The sequence below is a fragment of the Artemia sp. Qi Xiang Cuo genome, chromosome 3, assembly GCF_049724085.1.
Source record: "Artemia sp. Qi Xiang Cuo chromosome 3, ASM4972408v1, whole genome shotgun sequence".
Lineage (NCBI taxonomy): Eukaryota > Metazoa > Arthropoda > Branchiopoda > Anostraca > Artemiidae > Artemia > Artemia sp. Qi Xiang Cuo.
In genome coordinates, this window is record NC_142796.1 from 54,159,521 (window position 1) to 54,177,069 (window position 17,549).

The 17,549-nt window shown below is 36.4% G+C and overlaps 1 protein-coding gene and 1 non-coding gene across 2 annotated transcripts in view; both read left to right on the plus strand.

Moving 5' to 3' along the window:
• Positions 1-17,549, plus strand: part of LOC148954279 (mitochondrial inner membrane protease ATP23 homolog) — a 69,285-nt gene that overhangs the window by 42,742 nt on the left and 8,994 nt on the right. The window contains exon 6 of the mRNA XM_089086159.1: positions 12,585-12,781. Within this exon, the coding sequence (XP_088942285.1) occupies positions 12,585-12,781 (197 nt within the window). The remainder of the gene's footprint in view (positions 1-12,584; positions 12,782-17,549) is intronic.
• On the plus strand, positions 10,410-10,482 carry TRNAF-GAA (transfer RNA phenylalanine (anticodon GAA)). Its single transcript has one exon. It is a non-coding gene; the product is annotated as a tRNA-Phe (tRNA).

Genomic DNA, 17,549 nt, shown 5'->3' on the forward strand with positions numbered 1-17,549 from the left:
GTGTATTTACTGAAGAATAAATCTTATCTTTTCTTTCTAGGCATTACTAAATAATAATGAATTATGTTAGACATTTTATTGCTGAATAAATTCCATAGGAAATGTATTTTAGTTAGCAAAAACTATTGTATGACAATATTGAAAAAAAAGAACCAACTATACGCATCTACTGTCGCTAATAGTTTTTATTAGCATTGGACATATGGGCTTTTACATCTTGTTACGAATCATCTTCGATTAATAACATATCAAAAACTTAAACGGTGAACACAAGCATTAAAATTGTCACCAAGATAGCCTACTGCAGAAATAGCACTTTTGAAGTAGCACTTGGTGATTTGTTTTTTGTAGCTCTTTCTTTTATTTATATAGTATTTACTCTTTATTTATGTATACGATAAATTATTTTCAATTTATTTATAAAATTATTTATTTAATATAATATCTATATTGACTTCATTTATATAATATAGGCTTTATTTATGTAATTTTTGTATAACATATAATATTTACTATGTATTATTTTAATTTTTACAGGCTCGTGTTATCTTAAAACTATTTTAGTGAATAAACTTTTTTTTCTATTTCGAAGCAGTCATAGCCTCAAATAATTACATTTATATCTATATTATAAAATAACTGGAATCATATTATGTTCTGTAATTTCTTGAATGTATTTTCTTGGAATGTATTTATTGATAAATAATACATATTTAAAAACATTATTTTTGAGTAATAAAACTATATTATTCTAATTGTTCTCTAAATGATTATAGTTTAATTGTTAGATTCAACACGGTACAAAAGTCAACAAGGTTTTCAGGATTACTTTTCAGTAAATCCTATTACACTCATTTTATTAGTTAAATAATTAACCGATTATTATTGATTAATTGTTATCTATTGTCATCACTGAATTGTTTTATTAATCATAATAGTATGCTGTAGTTCTTCCAACTTCTTGGGTGTATACTTGGCTGGCTTTATTGACAACATCAACATGCTCAAAATGAAAGGATGTCAAATTTTCGCAATTTCGCAAGTACAAAGAAGTTCTTAAGTATTTTGAGGGAACAGTTTTTAGATCAAGGATTTATATCCTTGGACTAAACAAGTCAATAAATAAAATTTAGAAGAATAAAACTATAACATGTTGCTTAATAATATGCGGGGAGTCCACTGCACTTTAAAAATTTATATTTAATCCCTCTAGAAATAGAAATTGATATTTAATCTCTCTTAATGTCAGGGAATACTTCTGATCTACGCTGCTATTATGAAAGTAAAGAGCGAGATTAAACCTTAAAATTAGCTGAATTTATTCCGTACAGGAGGGGACTGCCCCTTCATCATCCCCAACCCCCACCCTCCCCCGTGATAATAGAAACTTCAGAGGATGCTCATTCGGTCGGAATTTGAGAGTTCTTGTCCCTTTTTTTTTAAGTCAAAAGTGATTGGAGACCAACCAGCCCCTGTCCTAAAACTATCGTTGATATCTGGTCCTTTGATTACTGTTTAGAACATCTGATCGACATTTTGAGGTGCTTATTTTTATACTTTCCCTGTGGCTGCTAATTTTTGCGTGTGGGGGAATTTTCCCTAGGCGGGGGGAGGCCTGCTCCATACTTTGACGGTCTGTGATTTTCTTGACTATGTCATTGAATTATATAAATAACATAAGTATGTAAGTATGTAGTATGTATGACGGGACGAGACCCTTAAGGTCCAAACCGGCGGTGCTGATCTCCGTTTCATGGTCCTTTAGCCAGGAAGTGCAATGGGGGACTGGGGGCCCCAACCCCCTTGCACAAAATAGTACATGGAAAGGCATTATGTGTTCTTACTTGGCTTTAATGTTACAGTCGTATTACAGAAGCAGACACTTGAAAAGGCTAAAGCTTGGTTTGGTCAGTAATCAAAAATTCAAAACACCATCAAAAATCGGCAAATTTAGCCTAAGTTATATTCTTTGTCACAGGGCCGTTCAAAGGGGGTGATCAAGGCAAGCTGCCCCGGGTTCCGTGGCCGGGGAAGGGGTGCCGTGCCTGAGGCTTTTTGGGTTTTTTGGTGCCACCAACACTAGGAACGGCCCTGCTCTGTCACATCCTCCAGGGGGCACAATGTAGACTCATATCTGTGGATTCATATCTGAAAAATGTGGATTCATATCTGAAAATCTAATTCAACTTATCGCAAAAAAAACAGTCCTATGTCTAATAGGTAACAGTCCTATTCTCAGGGACGTCATTTAGGGCGGGGGCTGGCTGATGCTAAAGCCCCACCCTGATTCTAGGAGTGGCTCCAAATCAGGGGCGGATCCAGGATTTTTTTAGGGGGGGCGCAAAATAGGTTGAACCGATAAACTTGCGTTAGGAGAAGTTTAATTAACGCAAACTTGCGTTAATTAAGTAAATTACACGACCTTAGACGACGTTAAGGGGGGACTTGCGTCCTCGCCCCCCCCCCTGGATCCGCCACTGTCCCAACTTAGCTGTCACAATTTCTGTCAATTTGATTTGAACAGTGAAAAAATAAATTGTGTAAAAAAAAGTGTTCTCAATTAAAACAAATCCGTTTCTAATACAGTTCTGCTTCAGAACAATATACAGTGGGCATCATTCCCAAACATATTTGTTTATTATTCGTATTTCGTATATTGCAACACATTTTTATTGCCTTGTTGCTACAGCCATGGAGACCAACTATCATTTCAATCAAGTAGTTGACCTAGGATCCGTAATAAAATAATGCATGTCGGTTAGTTGATTCTGGAGTAATGACCCCCTCTACAAGGCCGTATCCAGGGGGTGAGGGTTAGGCGGTTTGAACCCTCCCCCCCCGCCCCGAATTGTTTGTATGACTCGTAAAAACGTAACAATAATGAATAAATAGATTTTTTTGTTTTTTCAAGTTTTTTTTGTGTAACCCCTCCCTCCCCCCCCCCGAAAAGAAATCCGTCTTTAAAACATCCTCCGAAAAAAAGTCTTGGGTGTATCCCTAACCCTCTATATATACGTATTATGTACTCTATATTTCTTTGAGTCTGTTTGTGAGTCTGTTCTGACTCATTTCTGAGTCGTGGGTGACTCAGGTCTTCTCTGTTCCTGGACTTTGTAAATAAAACACCATTTTTTACAACGGCGGACTTTTTGCGCTCCTAGCAGCCATAGACGTATTATGGTTAATAGAAACCAGACCATATGGAATTTTGCAAGTTATTTGTGCTATTTCTTCATGTTTTTGGAATTGTCTTGAAATTTAGCTCCTTGAAATTTTGAAAAGAATCAAAGTGGGAATTTCTGACCATTAATCTTTTTTAGATTTCAGGAAAGATAAGAAAGACAAGAAAAATATATTATATAACAGGGCAATTCAAAGAATCATTACAAATCTTGAAGGACGGTACTTAATCTCGCACACCGTGGGCTCAGGCCCACGATCTTGCAACCAGACTTCATACATTTGAATTTATATTTATATTCCATCAAGCGGAAAAAAATTTTGTGCCACAAACTTTGTCTGAGCAGCTGCGGGAGGTAGACCTAGTTTTCTTTAGAGCTACTGGTCTTATTGCAGGTACGCGAGATAAAATTATTGACATGCAAACTGACGATGGTTTTGATAAAATCTTTCATAAAGCAAAAGAATTTTCGTGTGAGTGCAGTTTCAGTGAAGAAATTGTTGGATTTCAATGCTATGGTTTATATTTTTGGAAAAATGAGACCTTGTTTGACCATTCCCAGTGTTGCAATAAAATTGTAAATTACTTTCCAACTTAAGTTCTCTCTGTATTCATTAAGCACTTTTAAATTGCTTCTTACTATTATTAGTTGATTTTGGGAGAGACCTGTGCTTACTACTGGGAAGATATATTGATCTCCAACAACTGTGAGCCAGACAGTTTAAGGGCACACAAAGGTTTCTTAGCCCCCCCCCCCTTAGCTCAGAATGAATTGACGCCACTGGTTGAACAAAAGGGCAATCTGAAAATTTTGAATGGATGTCTTCGGAGGAATGGTGGGCGTGAGAGGAGAGGTAGTTACCCTCCAATCACTTTCGACTATTAAAAAAGGCACTAGCCCTCTGAATTTCCAATTGAATGAGCCCCTTTTGAAGTTTTTAAGACAACCCTAGCTATAAAAACCTTATATGCCCCCAGGGCTAAACTTACAACCTTTTCCCTTGGGGCTCTGGGGGTTTTTCATCCTGAAATACATAATTTCCAGAACTTTCAACTACGTTGAACAAAATGGCTATCTCTATAATTTGATTGAATGTGTTTGAGAAAATGGTTGGCGTGAGAGGGGGGTTAATTACTCTTCATTCACTTTCGACTATTAAAAAGGGCAGTAGCCCTTTCAATTTCCAAACAAATGAGCCCTTTTTGAAATTTCTACAAAAACTTTCTATATAAACCTTATACGCCCCCAGGGCATAACTTACAACCCTTGCACTGACGGCTCTGAGGGGATTATCATCCTAAAAGACTAATTTCCAGAACTTTCAACTACGTTGAACAAAATGGATAACTCAAAATTTTGATTGGAAGTGTTTGGGGAAATGGTAGGCGCAAGAGGGGGGTTACTTGCCCTTCAATGACTTTCGACTATTAAAAAGAGCACTAGTCCCTTCAATTTCCAATTGAATGAGCCCTTTTTGAAGTTTCCACAACATCACTTTCTATAAAAACCTTATATGCCCCGAGGGCATAACTTACAATGCTTGCCTTGAGGGCTGTGGGGGATGGGTTGTCATCCTTAAAGACGTAATTTCAAAAACTTCCAACTACGGTGAATGAAATGGCTATCTAAAAATGTTGATTGGATGTGTTTGGGGAAATGATGGGCGTGGTAGGGGTGTTAGTTGCCTTTCAATAACTTTCACCTATTAAAAAGGGCACAAGCCACTCCAATTTCCAATCAAATGAACACTTTTCCAAGTTTCTACAACCAATTCAAAACAAAATACCCTGATATAAAGAGGAAAAAAATAATCAACAATACATTTCGCCAACATCGTTCTTTACTCAGGCAGGGCGATTGCACTTTGACAAGTTGTTTTTTGATTGGATGTGTTTGGAGAAAGGATGGGCGTTGGGGGGGGATTTTCCCTCTGATCACTTTCGACTAATAAAAAGGCACTAGTCCTCTCAATTTCCAATCGAATGAGCCCTTTTTGAAGCTTCTACGACAAAACTTTCTATAAAAACCTTATATGCCCCAAGGGCATAATTTACGACCCTCGAACAAAATGGCTATCTCAAAATTTTCATTGGATGTGTTTGGGGAAAAAGTGGGCATGAGAGGGGGGTTAGTTGCCCTCCAATCCCTTTCGACTATTAAAAAGGGCACTAGCCCTTTGAATTTCCGATCGAATGAGCCCTTTTTCAAGTTTCTACAACAAGGCTTTCTATAAAAATCTTATATGCCCCCAGGGCATAACTTAAAACCCTTGCCTTAAGGGCTTTAGGGGAGTGTCCTCCTCAAAAACATAATTTCTATTTGTAAATCAACTACGCTGAACAAAAAGGCGATCTTAAAATTTTGATTGGATGTGTCTGGGGAAATGGTGGGCGTGGAAGGGGTTTTAGTGGGCTTCCAATCACTTCCGACTATTAAAAAGGGTACAAGCCATTCCAATTTCCAATTGAATGAGTCCTTTTTGAAGTTTCTACGACAACTCCTTCGATACGAAGTGCCCTGGTCTAAAAAAATAATACATTGTGCCAACATCGTTCTTTACTAAGGCAGCACGATTGCGCGGCCTATGATTTCATTTACAAATTTTACAATATACCCATTGCAAGAGACGAGTAAATTGTATATCATGACATCATATACAAGCTGTCATTGTTAAATCTTACACATCAACATGCCAGGTCGGCAGAGTTGTTCGGGCTGTCGGTCCCAAAGTTAAATGCTCTCAAGATTAGGTTAGGTAATTTGTTAAATGCCTAGGTAGGTTAGGTAATTTGGGGCGTGGGGTTGTCACGCTGATCTCCGCACTTGACAAAATATTTATTCATATACACAAAAATAACTAAGTCATTGTTAAATCTTACAAATTCATGTGTTAGGTTGATAGAAAACACAAAAAAATATAAATACGACAAATGGGTCTATGGCCAGTAAATGAAAACGAAGAAAAACAAAATGAATATTTCGCCCGTATCTAACAAGGCGTCTTCAGCGTATTAAAAAAAAAACTAAAACTAAAAAATATAAATAGAACTAAAATATCACCTAAAAATATAAAACACCCTCTGAAAAAAAGTCCTGGATACAGCCCTGACCCGTGTCAAACAAAGCGTCTTCAGCGTATTAAAAAAAAAATAAAACTAAAAAATATACATAAAACTAAAATAGACTCACCTAAAAATTTAAAACACCCTCCAAAAAAAAAGTCCTGGATACAGCCCTGACCCTCTATATATACGTATTATGTACTCTGTATTTCTTTGAGTCTATTTTGAGTCTGCTCTGACTCATTTCTGATTCGTATGTGACTCAGGTCTTCTCTGTTCCTGGACATTCTAAATAAAACACCATTTTTTTACAACGGCGGACTTTTTGCGCTCCTAGCAGTAGACATATTATTGTTAATAGATACCAGACCATGTTGGATTTTGCAAGTTTTTTGTGCTTTTTCTTCTTTGCGTCCAGTCAACACGTTAAATTTGAAATTTGGTTTCATTCAAAATGGTTATTTTATGAATTTTGTTTCTGGAATTTCTTTTAAATTTAGCTCCTTGAATTTTGAAAAGAATCAACGTGGGAATTTCCGACCATTAATTTCTTCTAGATTTCAGGAAAGATAAGAAAGACAAGACAAATATATTATATAAAAGGGCAATTCAAAGAAGCATTACAAACCTTGAAGGACGGTACTTAATCTCGCACACCTAAGATCATAACAAAACGAGAATATGAAAATGGATAGGATTTGTTAATAAGAGAGTTAAAAAGAAATTTTACCAACAATCAAAGACCAAATATTTCGATTTCACAAACATAAGGCTTTATCAACAGGAGGGGGGTTTAGAAACCAACTTATAAAAATGGTGAGAAAAACATAACAAATGAGAGCTATACAAGAAAAACCTGAGCAATGAAAGAAAACTCAGATTTATCAATTGATGTTATTCAAGAAAAATTATGATGGGGGGAGGGGAATTTACTGTTCAACATCCAGAAGAAGGTGAAATTTTTTTTTTTTTTTCTGTGAAAATACCAAGCCAGTGTCATCAGCGGCCACTTTTCAGGTGGGCAAGCCTGCACTATAGAGATTGCACCGCATACCATTTATATTAACTGCCATGATCATTGACTGAGCCTTGTGTTGGGTGATTTCATTCAGAACTTGAGATGAATGGCATCTTTCTTCTCCACTCTTCAAGAGATGTACTGTTTTATTGTGAATTGCAAGACACGCTACCAACTGTTTGTTAATGCTCAAAAAGCCACCGGCATAACTGTTCTTCAGCTGGAAAAATCATTTACTACAGATGGACATACCGAAATTTATTGGTGAGCAAAGTACTGAATAGATACAACTCTATTTCGGCCGTTTTATGAATCACCAGAACATCTAGTGACGGAAAATTGGCAACTCGGGCCCACGAACTTGCAACCAGACTTCATACATTTGAATTTATATTTATACTCATCAAGCGGGAAAAAATTTTGTGCCACGAACTTTGTCTCAGCAGCTGCGGGAGGTAGACCTAGCTTTTTTTAGAGCTACTGGTCTTAATGTAGGTACGCGAGGTAAAATTATAGACATGCAAACTGACGATGGTGTTGATGAAATCTTTCATAGAGCAAAAGAATCTTCTTGTGAGTGCAGTCAAACAGTTCGTGGTAAAAAACTGTAAGTAAGGAGCGACCCGGCTCAATAGTAACCAAAACTCTAAAATCCGGAAAAAGTTACGCTCTTTACGCTATAGTTTTTATTGTTTTAAAAAAGAGAGTTGTGAGAAAGAGCCTAACTTTAGCGTAAAGAGTGAGGTGTTGAGGAGGGGACAGCCCTTTTCATATACGGAATAATTTCTGTTCGTTTTAAGTTTTAATGTCGCTCCTTACTTTCAGTTAAAAAAAACTTTTTTTTTTATTTAAGTTATAAACGTTTTTGAGTTAACACAGCTTTGATTTTGGCTCATTAAGAATAAACGATTAGAGTGCCACTTGTATAATAAGTTTACCTATTTTAGCTAAATGGATTTCTCGAAATTTTGCGCTGACGTAGTTTAAGAATGAACTAACGCAACGAGTGTCTACATTTGTATGTTTTTATTAAGTATACTGGGGAGTTTTCCCTTAGTCAATACCTCGCTCTTTACTCTAAAAAAGTTCGAATTTTGTTCGAATCACAAACCCGTGAATCACCTAGGCCGGTTATCTCAGTGAAGAAATTTTTGGATTACAATGCTATGGTTGAGATTTTTGGAAAAATGAGACTTTGACCTCCCAGTTTAGCAATAAAGTTGTAAATTACTTTCCAACTTAAGTTCTCTCTATATTCATTAAGCACTTTTACATTGCTTCTTATTATTATTAGCCGATTTTGGGAGAGACCCGTTCTAACCGCTGTGAAGAAATATTGGTACTTTCCCATTATGTGGACACCTCTAAAAAGTCAAGTTTGGTTAATGCTAATGCAATAAAACAAAATAGGATGAATATATAATAGTTTATAAACAAATTTGGGCTATATATTTGCACATTCGGGGGGGGGGGGTAAAGCATTGCATATATTAAAAGCGTAACCTAACCTAACCTAGATATGGTACCTTTTTCTCCCCTAAACCCCAGAAAACAACAGTTTAAATATTGTAAATTTAATGAGAAATCGCGTTCTTCGATTAATTTAGATAACAATTACCCACTTTACGAGTCTCCATCACTAGGGCCGTTCTTTTACTCATCTTTGTGCTAAGATCTTACATCAGGGCCGTTCTTTTACTCATCTTTGTGCTAAGATCTTACATCTTTTGACAAAGAACCCTTAACAGTGAAATCTTAGCACTAAGATCTTACATCTTAAGCGTTCTTTTGCAAACGTCTTTCATCATTCTGCTCTGATCAGCGGTCTAAGAACAATAGGCCTGTTTTTTCACTCATCAATGTGCTAAGATCTTACATCTTTTGTCAGAAAACGCTTAAAAGTGAAATTTTTGAACAGATCTTACACCTTTGGTCGTTTTTGTGCAAACGTCTTTCATCATTCTGCTCTGATCAGCGGTCTGAGAACAATGATGAGCAGATCATCAATGTTCTCGCATCATTGTTCTATATGGCAGAACAGTGGCGGTCTTCACAACTTTTTGCTAACATCAGTGAGCTGTAAGATCTTAGAACAAAGATGAGTTAAAAAACGATAATCTTTGCAAAAATATGTAAGATCTTAGTGCTAAAAAACAGGCCTAATGGTGAGTATATCATCAAAGTTCTCTCATCATAGTTCTATATGGCAGAAAGATTGCGTCCTTCACACTGTTTGTTAACATCAGTGAGCTGTAAGATCTTAGAACAAAGATGATTTAAAAGAACGAAAATCTTTGCAGAAAGATGTGAGATCTTAGATGTAAGATCTTGAGGGCTGGGCACACGTAGCTGATTTCGGGAACTGATTTCAGCATCAGTGGACAAACGATAGCGGTAAAAAAAAAAATTGAAAAAAAAAATTATTGCGCGATATTTTCAAAACAAAAAATAATGGACACAAATAGTCAACTGGAGTTCATTAATAATTGCATGATTGATCTCAGCTTAGTTCTTAGTTTAGTTCTCAGCTCAGTAGCGGGGTCTTTCACCACAGACATCTCTGGCTGACTATTTATTTGTATCCTTATTTTTTTATGATGATGATGATGAAAATCAGCGTTGATTTTGTAAATCGGCGCCGAAAACTAGAAAATTTTTCAAGCTCAAATCGACGCCGATTTCTGTTAAAATCGGCTCTGATTTGGAAATCAGCTCCTGAAATCAGCTACGTGTACCTAGCCCTTTAGTGCAAAAGAACAGGTCTACTGCATTTATTCGACTGTCTATAGCCGAGGTTTCCACATAATGGGAAAGTACCGAAATATTGATCTTCAACAACTGTGAGCCAGACAGTTTAGGGGCCCACAGAGGTTGCTTCGCCCCCTCCCCCCTAGCTCAGAATGAAATGACGCCACTGCCTATGCAGGGGCGAATCTCCAGCATTTTTATTGGGGGGGGGGGCAAGAGGGGACCATATCTGGATAGTCTAAGGGCATGGGATGTATAATATTTTTCTCAACATTATTGGGGGCAATTGCCCTCCCTTGCCACCCCCAAACGACGCCACTGGTCCTATGACCGTGTCATTATTATAATTGTTCTACTCTTTGTTGATCAATACCCATTTAGTGACACTATAAGTTATAAGCCGAAATAGCTCAGTTGGGAGAGCATTAGACCGAAAATCTAAAAGTCCCTGGTTCAATCCCAGGTTTCGGCAGGTGATTTTTTTAATAAAATATTATTTAACCTGTAAAACTGATTCAGCATTCCTTTTCTGAAATAAACTATTACAACAAAATGCTAAATTCATTACATTCTTTACATTTCTATTTAATGGGTTTTCATAGCTACGCCCTCTCCTTATGCCTGGATAAAATTCGAAAAGTTTGCAGGATTTTTTGTACTTATTTCTAACCAACAGTTTTTCATAATTCCATTTTAAGCACAAAAATAAAACTTTGGACATAGCCTAGGGCTACACCTAGGCCTTAGGATTCGGCGGGCGAGTTGCAGTTGTACTGAAGCAACTCAGAAAATCCACTAAATTAAAACTTACTGAATGAAATAAAGGAAGAATTTTGTTGTTACTATGTTTAGTTCAAAAAAGAAACTTGCACCAAGATTATCAACTGAAAATAGCTTTAATGTTTTCTAGAGCTTTTGAACGGCCATTAGTTGTACTATAAAGCAGGAGCGTCTGCATACCCCCCCCCCCCCCACTGCCTTCTCCTGAAACGAAATTCTCTGCATATGCTACCTATATAGGTCTAACGGCATCCAAAATACAGAAAAACGAAATTCAGTTTAATACCAAAAACTTCAATATCCATTTACTCCTGCATGGGAGATATCTCAACAATTTGGAAGAAAAACCGAATATAAGAACTCCGAAGCATCTTGAGAACGTTTAATTTCGACCCCCCGATCACGGTCTTATAATCCGTTACGTGCCGTTCTTTTGATTATCCCAGATCGCGCTGGTATAAGTTCAGAGATTTCCTTCATAGACAATTTTCTTCGAAACTCCTATAAAATTTGGCAATAAACTGATAAATGAAATTAAAGAAACGGTTGCACTTGCACCACTTCACTCTTGTCATATACTTTGTTGTCGGACACTCCCTTTCCCCGCTATGTCCTTTAGCTTAACATCAAATACATGGAAAATCTCCAGTCGATATCTAGTAAACGCATGAAATTACTCGGTCCATGCAACCTGCAAAATTTGAGGTTTCGATGTAGAAGCTGAAAATTTGTGTGAAGTAGAAGAATGCCCATCCGGCGCGGAAATTCTTAGGAAGGCCATGGACAATATTATTTTATGGGATTTTATTTTGGATTTTAGAGGCACCTTTGTGTAGTGTTTCTTCTTTTCTTTTCTGGGAAAGTATGAATGGTTTTAGGATGTCATTTTTTTAAATTTTATGTATATTTTTGTGTAACGCGTCTTCTTTTCTTTGCTTTTCTACTATTTACAGCAATCCGATATAAATTCACCAATGCAATTTAAGGACAAGAACTTTATAAGCCTAAACTCCTACAAAATTTTACGATAAGCATTGATGGAATTGAAGAAACGGTACTGCTTATGTAGCTTCCACATTCTTTATGAATTTCTTTTTGGAACATGTGAAATTATTCGATCTACATAACCTTCAAAATGTCAGAATTTGATATGAAAGCTGAAAATTTGTGTAAAGTAAGAAAAATGTAAAGGTTCAAAAAATAAAAAAAGCGATGCTAAACTCAATGTAGCTGCTGAGTTCGTACATTCTCGTCCATTCAAGAGCTTCTCAACTAGTTTTTATGAAATACAAACAATAAAAAGCACAGTGCAATGACGAAATTTGAAAGGCATCAATTTTAGAAAAAAAACTTATTGGGTATTTCTGTATTATATATAATAACTGTCCTCAGCAAAGTCAAAAAGTAGAATAAAGATAAAAATCGACATATAATTAAAAAAAAATGAAAAAAAATAAAACAGTCCTAACATCATTACTTAAAGTACGTTCAACTAAGAATGACAAAAAGGGTGATCCATCCAGTTTTTAATGCGATTCTTGTTTTTTTGGGCTGCTAGCCTTTTAGTCTGATGAGTCACCCCCAACCACGCATTGCACCCCTGGCCAAAGCCTGAAAATCCGGTGATCAGTACCTGAGCTAAGCAGACCATCGGCCAGCATGCGAAAAAGTGTTTTTTTTTGTTTTTTTAAGTAGCTTTTAAGGTCTTTTAGATACAGCATCGCTGTGATTGATTATTGGTTTTGATATATAATATGTTGACTGTTTTTGACCAGATTTGTGTGTGAATTCCAGGAATGTGTGAAGAATCGCGCAGCTGAAAGTGTAGTTGCTGTGCGAAAAATTCCCTTCGAAGAAGCAAGAAAGATTGTTGACTCCGTTTTTGAACCTTGCTATGCTGATCTGGAGCCTCTAGGTAGACGAATGAGAAGAAACTCGGCAGATCCGATTCGTATAGAAAGGGAAAAACATATATTTGGATATACCTCTCAGTAACTGTTGTTTTCTGTTAGAACAAATAACTTTTTAGAATTTTATCTCTTTTCAAGAAATGTTTGAAGTAAGCTTTCTACTCTTAATGCCTTATACTCAATACAATACTAGAGTTGTTTTCTATTTGCGCATTCCTCTCAAATCTTCTGGAAAATCTTTAGATGAAGCAAATTTATCCCGGTCTGGCAACACCGGATTTTATCTTGAAATTAAAAAAAAAAAGTAAGGAGCAAAATTAAAACTTAAAACGAACAGAAATTATTACATATATGATGGGGTTCGCCCCCCTCGTCAATACCTCGCTCTATACGCTAAAGTTCGAATTTTGTTCCAATTCTTCAAGAGTGACCACTGAATCACAAAGGCCATTTAATTAGAATAAACAGCTCTTTTGAAAGTACTAAGAGAACTTTAGCATAAATAGCGAGGTATTGACGAGGTGGTGAACCCCCTCATATACGTAATAATTTCTCTTCGTTTTAAGTTTTAAAATTTCTCCTTACTTTCAGTTGAAAATACTTTTTTTTTATTTAATTTCTGATCGTGCTTTAAATAATGCTGGGAAATCCGACACCCCATTCATGGAAAATTCTCTTCCCTCATGAAAAATTCCTCCAGGGAAAGATCCTCCCACGTAACCCCTGACGCCCCCCCCCCGCCCTAGAGAAAGTCCCCCCGAAAACATCTGTATATTTCTCAATCACCAATACTATATGTAAACGTTGGGCATAATTTATAATTTGCAGCCCTTCCCCTGGGAACAGTAGGGGATTAAGTAATCCTCGAAGACACAATCATTAGATATTTTAACTATTTTTAACAAAATGGTTATCTTAAAATTTTGATCAGGTGGAATTGGGAAAAAGTGAGTGTGGGAGGGGCCTAGTTGCCCTCCAATTTTCTTGGTCCCTTAAAAAGGATACTAGAATGTCTAATTTCCGTTAGAATGAGCCCTCTCGTGACATTCTAGGACCCCTGAATCGATACGATCACCCCTGGGAAAAAAAAACAAATAAACACGCATCCGTGATCTTTCTTCTGGCGAAAAATGCAAAATTCCATCTTTTTGTAGATAGGAGCTTGAGACCTCTACATTTGGGTTCTCTGATACGCTGAATCTGATGATGTGATTTTCATTAATATTCTATGACTTTTAGAGGGTGTTTCCTCCTTTTTTCAAAAATAAGGCAAATTTTCTCATGCTCGTAATTTTTGATGAGTAATACTAAACTTGATGAAACTTATACCTTGATTGAAATCACCGTAAAAATCCGATTCTTTTAATATGCCTGTTGGTATCAAAATTCCGTTTTTTAGAGTTTGGTTACTATTAAGTTGGGTCGCTTCTTACTTACCGTTCGTTACCACTAACTGTTTGATTGTGCAGGCTAAGAGCGGATGTAATAATAATGCTTTATTTATAACCCACTTTTAAACAAAACAAGCGGAGTAAATTACTCTGAAAAGATATAAAAAGGAAATACAAAGACACGTAGACAACTTAAACCTTTATCTCAGACAAAAACACACTGATAATGTTATGGTTTGGGTTTAGGGACACAAAGGCATGTCTTATTAAATTAATACTAAGCAACTCAAATGATTGAATACTGTTGTTAGCACCATACTTCTCAATAATACATGTATTACGATATGAAGCGAGAAGCAAAAATTTGCAATATATAAAAGAAGCAATAAGGATCGGGCGCAAATCTTTCTTGTTCAATAACGAACGCATATCAGTTAAAAACAAGACAGAATGATTACAATATATGGAATACATTATAGCTAAAGCTCGGCGTGAATATTTTCCATGGTTAGGCACAATGTACATGGTTAGGTACATGGTTAAGTGTCAAAAAGGAGAATGTAGAACAAATACTAATTCCTAATCACCGTAAACTCACAACATTACGAATTACTGGGGAACCACAGAACAAATTATGAGCTGATGATTCGGGATTGAAAACTAAATATTCGCATGTATCAATATTCAAAGACAGAGCAACATTCCGAAACATCATAAAAATACGTTGCACAGATAATGCCAAAATAGACTTGGTCCGGCCTAAAATTAGCAGGTCGTCCGCGTACGCAATATAAGACATCAGATAAATTATAAAAATACGAAGACCGGATTCCTGATAACACATTTGAATGTATATTCGACGTAACACCTTTAAATTAGATGTTGTTTTCTTAGACCACACTGCCGTTCCAAGACGAACAAATAAACTTTCAAATGGGGACAAATCCATTTATTTAGACAGTGAAAAAATAGGTACAAAAGTCCAGATATTTCGATCACATAGACAGCGACCGTCTTCAGTAGAAATACTAAAATAATAAAATTGAAACTAGCATATTTATATACAATGACTTTGAATGAACTTTGTCAATGAACTCTGAAAATAATCTAGTGAATAATCCGAAAGTTCATTATTTTGTGAATGAACCGAAAAGTTATTTATTTTGTTGTATATAAATATGCTAGTTTCAATTTCATTATTTTAGTATTTCTACTGAATATGGTCGCTGTATATGTGATCGAAAGATCTGGACTTTTGTATCTGTTTTTTCACTGTCTAAATAAATGGATTTATCCCCATTTGAAAGTTTATTTGTACAATTTGAATGCAAGCATTACATAAATAAGACGATCGCTCTCCACAATGTGGTCATCCAGAATGAAGTAGTATATTACCGATAGAATCTTTTAGGCGATTTAAAAAAAACACGTTTTGAAAAAAACTGCCTAGTGAAAAAAATAGTCATGTAGCATTGATTCAGGAATGGTAACTATTATTTCGGTTTGCTTTAAAAGTAAAAGTTTATTGCTAAAAGAAATTTATGGTGATTTCACAAAAAAAGCCTGAAACCCCTCGAAAATGGCGTCAGATCAAAATGAAAATTGTACCATTGGAATCAGCAAGGTCAAAAACTTTTTAAGGGAAATTACAGGCCCCCTCCTTGAACCACAAGAAAAATCACTTTTTGTATGGGTAGCACTGATCTGTCTGCCGATTTTTTCTTTTTTTTTTTTTTGCAGCGCTAGGGGGTGACCAGAACATTATACAGAGGTTAGTAATAGCTCATTCGAACTAAAATTAAATTTGCTATTGCCCTTTTTAAGTGACCAAAAAGGTTGGAGTGCAACTTGCCCCCTCCCCCAAAGCCATCCAGTTAAAATTTTGTTTTAGTTTTTTTGCTCAACATAGTTACAAGGTCAAATCTTTGGTTTTGGTGATGATATGACCCTCCATAGTCCCTGGCGAAAGGGCTGCACACTGTATCGGTATCGGACGTATTTTTATCACGCGTATCGGTATGAGCGTTTTGTTATTGGGCATATTGGTATCTCAGGTATCTAGACAGATTTTTAATAGCTTATACAAGATATTTCTCATATATATCTAAGTCCAGTTGAGTTAATTTCGTCAAAATCCTGGGGGGGGGGCGAATTTGGAGCCAATGTTCCCAAATCAAGTGAAAATCATAGTGAAAACTGAAAAATGAGCCATATATTACCATAGAGGTAAAGATATACTAGAGAAAACTGACCTGTTTCTCTGGATACTTTAATGATGCAGGCTTATCTTAATTTTGACAAGATTTTTGGCAGAAACTAAATTTCTGCTGGGGGGCAAAATGAGGTCGGGGGGGGGGGGGGAATTGGGTCTGGAGGAGGCAGTTGCCCCTGTCCCACAACAAATTACGCCCCTTTCTACGTCCTTCCTATAAATGCCACCATCAGCAAGTTCCAAATGGCACAACAAAACGGCACTTTTTGTGCCGTGTCTCAAGTGGAAAAGCTGGGACTTGTGGCCTACCAGTGCTTTATAGAGTCGCTCATTTGAAAGCTATATTTTATATCTACGTGGTGTTTATAAATGATATAGCACTAAAAACAACACTTTTGATGTCACTTTTTAAGTAGAAAAGCTTGGAAGTATAAAACGATATCATCATTGTAATAATTATGATCCAAAACCCTTGACCGAAGGTTCACAAGAACACCTCCCGTATGTTCCTTCCTCCTCCAAGCCCCCTTAATAAGCTGCGCAATTAAGGTACATTCACTAATATATCAAATTAGATTATTAGAGGTTTGGTTCTGTAGGTAAAGCGTTTGATTTCGAATTAGAGTGGCTTGCGTTCGACTCCTGCTTGGTTTTTATTTTTCCAATCAGGGTTTTCTCCCTTCTATACGATCGTTTTCTGATAATTTCACTATTTTTGTAAATGTGATGCACTCATTCTTTAACGTATGTCCTAGGAAGGTATTTGGTCAAACATTTTGATTCACAATGTAATAGGGTCTATCCAGTCCATGTTTTGCAACGATATTCTGAGTAGATTAATAAATCCATACCCCAACGAGTGGCATAATTTTGTCAAAATCCTGTGGGGGCGGGGTCAACGTTGAAGGTAATTTTCCCAAATCAAGTGAAAATGACGAGAAAACTGAAAACGAGCCGTGTAGTAATAAAAAGGTAGAGATGTACTAAGGAAAAATACCTGTTTCAGTGGATTCTTGAATTATGCAGGCTTATCTTAGGTTTGACAAAATTTTTGGAGAAACTGAATCTAAGCTGAGAGGGGGGGTAAACTGGGCTCTGGAGGAAAAATTAGGTCTGGAAGGGAAGTTGGGGCTTCCCTGCCAGAGCTCATTTTGCCACTTAGTGGTTGGAGAAGTGTAGGCATGTGGTTCTGGAACCACTCAAAGTTGTATGATAAAAGAAGGGTTACTTATTGTTATACTTACTT